General features: G+C 41.9%; 1 protein-coding gene across 1 annotated transcript; it reads right to left on the bottom strand.

Annotated features, from left to right (window-relative positions):
• Positions 1-916: 916 nt before the first annotated feature.
• LOC112795020 (uncharacterized) lies at positions 917-1,399 on the bottom strand. Its single transcript, XM_025836974.1, has one exon. The coding sequence runs from the start codon at positions 1,397-1,399 to the stop codon at positions 917-919; it is 483 nt and encodes a 160-aa protein (XP_025692759.1).
• Positions 1,400-8,754: the final 7,355 nt, after the last annotated feature.

Genomic DNA, 8,754 nt, shown 5'->3' with positions numbered 1-8,754 from the left:
AAGAGATAGCCAACGTTAGTGACACTCACCTTTGTCATTAACGCTGGATCAGGCCAAGATTGCCTACGTTATTGGTCACGTTAAGACCACTAATGTGAATGGTAACATGGAGCAATGAATGATGGGCCAACGTTAGTGACACTAACCTTTGTCACTAACATTTGAGATGGCAAGCACAACCAAGTTAGTGGTCACGTTAATGCCATTAACGTGAGGCACTAACATGGAAAGAAGGGGCGTTTTGAAGCGTTAGTGACAAAGGTGAGTGTCATTAATGCCCTCAAACTTGGGCATGCCCACGTTAAGAGCCATGTTAGTTAAACTAACGTGGATCATTAACATGGAAAGAGGGACAAGGAGTACCGTTATTGGTAAAAGTGAGTGTCAATAACGCTTGCGAAGGGCTAAGAGGCTACGTTAGTGGTCACGTTAGTACCACTAACGTTGAAGTTAACGTGGACCAACTGGTTTGGAACGTTAGTGACAAAGTTATCGTCACTAACGCTTTCGAACCCAAGTTTACACCTAACGTTAACGCCACTAACGTCCTAACTAACGTCCTACCATGCTTGACTCACATTCTTTTTGCAAGCAAAGCTGAGCCCACTGAAGACTGTAACTGCTTCAACTAAAGATCAAGGCACCCTTCTGCATGTTTCCAGCGCAACTCTCGGGACATTTTTCACTTTTTCGCACTTACGCATGACGCGTACGCGTCATAGACGCTTGTGCATCATATGCCCCTTTTTTTAATATAAAAATATAGGAAATTAAACGTAAACATACAGAACTGGAAATTAACACTAATATAAATAAAATAAAACTAATAAAAAGGGAAGATCATACCATGGTGGGTTGTCTCCCACCTAGCACTTTTCTTTAACGTCCTTAAGTTGGACGGTCCATAAGCTCAGTCCTATTCCGTTGCTGGATCCTTCAAAAGAAAGATCTCCAGCTCCTTATTGTTCTTCATCTTCTCACCATGATATAGCTTCAACCGGTGACCATTGACTTTGAAGAAGATGGGGCTTGAAGGGTGACTCAGGTGGAAGACCCCATATGGCTCAGCCATTTCCACCCTATAGGGTCCTTCCCACCTTGATCTCAACTTGTCTGGCATTAGTCTCAACCTTGAGTTATAGAGGAGGAGTAAATCCCCATCTCTAAATTCTCTTCTCTTGATGTTCTTGTCATGCACCGCCTTCACCTTTTTCTTGTAGAGCCTTGAGTTTTCATACGCCTCCAGTCGGAGGCACTCCAATTCCTGTAATTGCATCTTCCTTTCAATTCCGGCTCCTCCAAATCCTGAGTTACATTTCTTCACAGCCCAGTAAGCTTTGTATTCCACCTCTACCGGAAGGTGACAAGACTTTTCGTAGATGAGGCAGAATGGACTCATTCCAATGGGTGTCTTGTACACAGTTCGATAAGTCTATACCGCATCTGCAAGTCTAGCACTCCAATCCTTTCGATAAGGCTTCACAATCTTCTCTAGTATGCACTTGATCTCCCTATTGGAACCTCGCCTTATCCATTGGTCTGGGGATGGTAAGTGATGAGCGGATAATTTATACGCTATTTGGCATTGTTTTTAGTATGTTTTTAGTATATTTTAATTAGTTTTTAGTATACTTTTAGTAGTTTTTAGTTAAAATTCACTTTTCTGGACTTTACTATGAGTTTTTGTGTTTTTCTGTGATTTCAGGTATTTTCTGGCTGAAATTGAGGGTCCTGAGCAAAAATCTAATTCAGAGGCTAAAAAGGACTGCAGATGCTGTTGGATTCTGACCTCCCTGCACTCGAAGTGGATTTTCTGGAGCTACAGAAGCCCAATTTGGCGTACTCTCAACGGCATTGGAAAGTAGACATCCTGGGCTTTCCAGCAATGTATAATAGTCCATACTTTGCCCGAGATTTGATGGCCCAAACCGGCATTGCAAATCAGCTTCAGAATTCCCAGCGTTTAACGCTAGAACTGGCATAAAAATTGGAGTTAAACGCCCAAACTGGCATAAAAGCTGGCGTTTAACTCCAGAAAAAGTCTCTACACATGAAAGCTTCAATGCTCAGCCCAAGCACACACTAAGTGGACCCAGAAGTGGATTTTTACGTCATTTACTCATTTCTGTATACCCTAGGTTACTAGTTCACTATTAATAGGATCTTTTGACATTGTATCAGTACCTCATGACACTTTACACGTTTCTCATTGTATCTTCTACAGCATGAGTCTCTAAACCCCATGGTTGGGGGTGAGGAGCTCTGCTGTGTCTTGATGGATTAATGCAATTACTACTGTTTTTCATTCAATCATGCTTGCTTCCATTCTAAGATATCACTTGTTCTTAAATCTGATGAATGTGATGATCCGTGACACTCATCATCATTCTCAACTATGAACGTGTGCCTGACAACCACCTCTGTTCTACTTTAGATTGAGTAGATATCTCTTGGATTCCTTAATCAGAATCTTCGTGGTATAAGCTAGAATTGATGGCGGCATTCAAGAGAATCCGGAAGGTCTAAACCTTGTCTGTGGTATTCTGAGTAGGATTCAAGGATTGAATGACTGTCACGAGCTTCAAACTCCTGAAGGCTGGGCGTTAGTGACAGACGCAAAAGAATCACTGGATTCTATTCCAACCTGATTGAGAACCGACAGATGATTAGCCGTGCCGTGACAGGGTGCGTTGAACATTTTCACTGAGAGGATGGGAGGTAGCCATTGACAACGGTGAAACCCTACATATAGCTTGCCATGGAAGGAGCCTTGCGTGCTTGAAGAAGAAGACAGTAGGAAAGCAGAGATTCAGAAGATAGAGCATCTCCAAAACCTCAACCTGTTCTCCATTACTGCAAAACAAGTACTTATTTCATGTTCTTTTACTTTTCACAATCAACTCTGATAATTATTGATATCCTGACTAAGAGTTACAAGATAACCATAGCTTGCTTCAAGCCGACAATCTCCGTGGGATCGACCCTTACTCACGTAAGGTATTACTTGGACGACCCAGTGCACTTGCTGGTTAGTTGTGCGGAATTGCAAAAGTGTGATTGCAATTTCGTGCACCAAGTTTTTGGCGCCGTTGCCGGGGATTGTTCGAGTTTGGACAACTGACAGGTTATCTTGTTGCTTAGATTAGAACTGTTTTAATTTTGTTGGTTTAGAGTCTTTTAGTTGAGTCTAGTTTTATATTTTAAGTTTGGTGCCAATTGCATGCTTTTATTTTTCTTCTAATTTTCGAATTTGCATGTCCTTAGTTCCTTTTTGATCCTTAAAAATTCTAAGTTTGGTGTCCTGTTTGTGTTTTTCCCTTAAAAATTTTCGAAAATTAGTGTTTGATTTTCTAAAAATTTTAAGTTTGGTGTCATTTTGTTGTTTTTCTCTTTCCTTTTTTTAAAAAAAAATCAAATCTCTTTCAAAATAATTTTCAATCATATCTTTTTTTTATTGCTAATTTCAAAATCTTTTTAATTAACTAATTGATCCAGTTTTCAATTTGCTTTGATCTTATTTTCTTTTAATTTTCGAAATTTTATTTTATCTTCTAATTATTTTATTTTATTTTTTTCGATCACCTTAAAAAAAAATATACTTTGCTTGTGAATTCATATCATATTCCCTTCCTCCATCATGGACCTAAGTGGAATTGAGCAATCCAGAAGGACTCTGGGGTCATATGCTAACCCCATTACAGCTGCATATGGGAGTAGCATCTGTACACCTCCCATCAAAGCAAGCAGCTTTGAGCTAAATCCTCAACTCATTATCATAGTGCAGCAAAATTGCCAGTATTCCGGTCTTCCACAGGAAGAACCTACTGAGTTTCTGGCACAGTTCTTACAAATTGCTGACACAGTACGTGATAAAGAGGTGGATCAGGATGTCTACAGACTATTACTGTTTCCATTTGCTGTAAAAGATCAAGCTAAGAGGTGGTTGAATAACCAACCTACAGCAAGCATAAAGACATGGAAACAGTTATCAGACAAATTCCTGAATCACTTTTACCCTCCAAAGAGGATGACACAGCTAAGGTTGGACATCCAAGGCTTTAAACAAGAGGATAATGAATCCCTTTATAATGCCTGGGAGAGGTATAGAGGTATGCTAAGAAAATGCCCCTCTGAAATGTTTTTAGAGTGGGTGCAGTTAGACATCTTCTACTATGGGCTTACAGAAAAAGCTCAGATGTCTTTAGACCACTCAGCTGGTGGATCTATACACATGAGGAAGACAATTGAAGAGGCTCAAGAGCTTATAGACACTGTTGCTAGAAATCAACATTTATACTCTAACAGTGAGTTATCTACAAAAGAGGAAGTCATGGCAGTAGCCACTGATCCTAATCCTCAAGAACAGATGATTGAGCTTAATCGACAATTGCACTTGATGACAAAACAATTAGCAGAATTTAAAGAGATGCTCCAAGAAACTAAAATTGCTAACAAGAACATAGAACTACAATTGAATCAGGCAAAACAGCAGATATCTAAACAGATAACAGAGGAATGCCAAGCAGTTCAACTGAGGAGTGGGAAGACATTGAATAACACTGCTCAAAGTAGCAAAAAGCCAAACAAGGAACAATTGACAGAGGATAACCAAACCACTGTTCAGAATCCCTCTGAGGACAGTAAGAGCCCAGAGAGGAGCACTTTTGGCGTTCAAACGCCAGAAAAGGGAGGAGAGCTGGCGTTAAACGCCCATTCCCTGCCCAATTCTGGCGTTCAAACGCCAGAGAAGGGAGAGAAGTTGGCGTTAAACGCCCAATCTTCACCCAATCCTGGCGTTCAGACGCTAAGGGAGGATCAGACACCTGAGAGTGCTGACAGTAATCCCTCTAAAAAGGCTTCTTCAACCACTTCTGTAAGGAATAAACCTGCAGCAACTAAGGTTGAAGAATATAAAGCCAAGATGCCTTATCCTCAGAAACTCCGCCAAGCGAAACAGGATAAGCAATTTGCCCGCTTTGCAGACTATCTAAGGACTCTTGAAATAAAGATTCCGTTTGCAGAGGCACTTGAGCAAATACCTTCTTATGCTAAGTTCATGAAAGAGATCTTAAGTCATAAGAAAGATTGGAGAGAAACTGAAAAAGTATTTCTCACTGAAGAATGCAGTGCAGTCATTCTAAAAAGCTTACCAGAAAAGCTTCAAGATCCAGGAAGCTTTATGATACCATGCACATTAGAAGGAGCTTGCACCAAGACAGCCCTATGTGATCTTGGAGCAAGTATCAATCTAATACCTGCATCCACTATCAGAAAGCTTGGGTTGACTGAAGAAGTCAAACCAACCCGGATATGCCTCCAACTTGCTGATGGCTCCATTAAATATCCATCAGGCATAATAGAGGACATGATTGTCAAGGTTGGGCCATTCACCTTTCCAACTGACTTTGTGGTGCTGGAAATGGAGGAGCACAAGAGTGCAACTCTCATTCTAGGAAGACCTTTCCTAGCAACTGGACGAACCCTCATTGATGTACAAAAAGGGGAAGTAACCCTGAGAGTCAATGAGGATGAGTTCAAGTTGAATGCTGTAAAAGCTATGCAGCATCCAGACACACTAAATGACTGCATGGGCGCTGACATTATTGACTCTTTGGTGGAAGAGATCAATATGACTGAAAGTCTAGAATTAGAGCTTGAGGACATCTTCAAGGATGCTCAGCCTGATCAAGAAGAACCAAAGGAAACAAAGGAATTTTCGAAAATTCCTCAGGAGGAGGATAAGCCTCCCAAACCTGAACTCAAGCCACTACCACCATCCCTGAAGTATGCATTTCTGGGAGAGGGTGACACTTTTCCAGTGATTATAAGCTCTGCTTTAAATCCACAGGAAGAGGAAGCACTGATTCAAGTGCTAAGGACACACAAGACAGCTCTTGGGTGGTCCATAAGTGATCTTAAGGGCATTAGCCCAGCCAGATGCATGCACAAGATCCTGTTAGAGGATAATGCCAAACCAGTGGTCCAACCACAGAGAAGGCTAAATCCAGCCATGAAGGAGGTGGTGCAGAAAGAGGTCACTAAATTACTAGAGGCTGGGATTATTTATCCTATTTCTAATAGCCCCTGGGTGAGCCCTGTCCAAGTTGTCCCCAAAAAGGGAGGCATGACAGTGGTTCATAATGAAAAAAATGAACTGGTTCCTACAAGAACAGTCACAGGGTGGCGTATGTGTATTGACTACAGAAGGCTCAATGCAGCCACCAGAAAGGATCATTTTCCTTTACCATTCATAGACCAAATGCTAGAAAGACTAGCTGGTCATGATTATTACTGCTTTTTGGATGGCTATTCAGGTTACAACCAAATTACAGTAGATCCTCAGGACCAAGAGAAAATAGCATTTACTTGCCCTTCTGGCGTGTTTGCCTACAGGAGGATGCCTTTTGGTCTGTGTAATGCTCCTGCAACCTTTCAGAGATGCATGTTATCCATCTTCTCTGATATGGTGGAGAAATTCCTGGAAGTCTTCATGGATGACTTCTCAGTATATGGAGACTCATTCAGCTCCTGTCTTGACCACCTAGCACTTGTCCTGAAAAGGTGCCAAGAGACTAACCTAGTTTTAAACTGGGAGAAATGTCACTTTATGGTGACTGAGGGAATTGTCCTTGGGCACAAAATTTCAAGCAGGGGAATAGAGGTGGATAAGGCAAAGGTAGAGGTAATTGAAAAATTACCACCACCTGCCAATGTTAAGGCAATCAGAAGCTTTCTGGGGCATGCAGGATTCTATAGAAGGTTTATAAAGGATTTTTCGAAAATTGCAAAACCTTTGAGCAACCTGCTAGCTGCGGACACACCATTTGTGTTTGACACACAGTGTCTGCAGGCATTTGAGACCCTGAAAGCCAAGCTGGTCACAGCACCAGTCATTTCTGCATCAGACTGGACATTGCCATTTGAACTAATGTGTGATGCCAGTGACCATGCCATTGGTGCAGTGTTGGGACAGAGGCATAACAAGCTTCTGCACGTCATTTATTATGCCAGCCGTGTTCTAAATGATGCACAGAAGAATTACACAACCACAGAAAAAGAGTTACTTGCAGTGGTCTATGCCATTGACAAGTTTAGATCCTATCTAGTGGGATCCAAAGTGATTGTGTACACTGACCATGCTGCTCTTAAATACTTACTCACAAAGCAGGATTCAAAACCCAGGCTTATAAGATGGGTGTTGCTTCTGCAAGAGTTTGATATAGAAATAAGAGACAGAAAAGGGACAGAGAACCAAGTAGCTGATCATCTATCCCGAATAGAACCAGTAGCTGGGGCGTCCCTCCCTTCTACTGAGATCTCTGAGACTTTCCCAGATGAGCAACTCTTTGCCATTCAGGAAGCTCCATGGTTTGCATATATTGCAAACTATAAAGCTGTGAGGTTCATACCCCAGGCGTACAGCAGAGTGCAAAGAAAGAAATTAATTTCAGATGCCAAGTACTACCTATGGGATGAGCCGTATCTCTTTAAGAGATGTGCAGACGGAATGATCCGCAGATGTGTACCTAGAGAAGAAGCACAAAGGATCCTATGGCACTGCCATGGATCACAGTATGGAGGACATTTTGGAAGTGAGCGAACAGCCACTAAAGTCCTCCAATGTGGCTTCTACTGGCCTACTCTCTATAGAGATGCCCGAGAGTTTGTGCGTAACTGTGACAGTTGCCAAAGAGCTGGTAACTTGCCTCACGGATATGCCATGCCTCAACAAGGGATATTAGAGATTGAATTGTTTGATGTATGGGGGATTGACTTCATGGGTCCATTCCCACCATCATACTCAAACACTTACATTCTGGTGGCAGTGGACTATGTATCTAAGTGGGTAGAAGCAATTGCTACACCCACTAATGATACCAAGACCGTGCTGAAATTCCTCCAGAAACACATCTTCAGCAGGTTTGGTGTTCCCAAAGTACTAATCAGTGACGGGGGCACTCATTTCTGCAATAAACAGCTATACTCTGCTATGGTCAGATATGGAATTAGCCACAAAGTGGCAACTCCGTATCACCCACAGACAAATGGGCAAGCTGAAGTCTCTAACAGAGAGCTAAAAAGAATCCTAGAATGGACTGTGATAGCCCGAAGAAAGGATTGGGCAAAGAGTTTGGATGATGCTCTGTGGGCATACAGAACAGCATTCAAGACTCCTATAGGAACCTCTCCATACCAACTGGTGTATGGGAAAGCCTGTCATCTGCCCGTGGAACTGGAACATAAAGCTTACTGGGCAACCAGGTTCCTAAACATGGATGCTCAGTTAGCTGGTGAAAAAAGATTGCTCCAACTAAATGAGCTAGAGGAGTTCAGACTCAATGCCTTTGAAAATGCAAAAATTTATAAGGAAAAGGCAAAGAAGTGGCATGACAAGAAGTTGTCATCCAGAGTCTTTGAGCCAGGACAAAAAGTTCTGCTATTCAACTCTAGGCTCAGATTGTTCCCAGGAAAGCTTAAATCTCGTTGGAGGGGTCCGTATGTGATTACAGGAGTATCTCCATATGGATATGTTGAGCTCTAGGATGCTGAGTCTGACAAAAAGTTCATTGTTAATGGACAGAGGATCAAGCATTATCTTGAAAACAATTTTGAGCAAGAATGCTCAAAACTGAGACTTGAGTGATTCTCAGTGAAGGTCCAGCTAAAGACAGTAAAGAAGCGCTTGCTGGGAGGCAACCCAGTCATTAGCAGGTTATATGTTTTGTTTCTACAAGGGCAAGTATCAAAAATGAA

This window comes from Arachis hypogaea, chromosome 4, assembly GCF_003086295.3.
Source record: "Arachis hypogaea cultivar Tifrunner chromosome 4, arahy.Tifrunner.gnm2.J5K5, whole genome shotgun sequence".
Taxonomy (NCBI): domain Eukaryota; kingdom Viridiplantae; phylum Streptophyta; class Magnoliopsida; order Fabales; family Fabaceae; genus Arachis; species Arachis hypogaea.
This window is presented reverse-complemented; position numbering and strand designations above follow the sequence as displayed.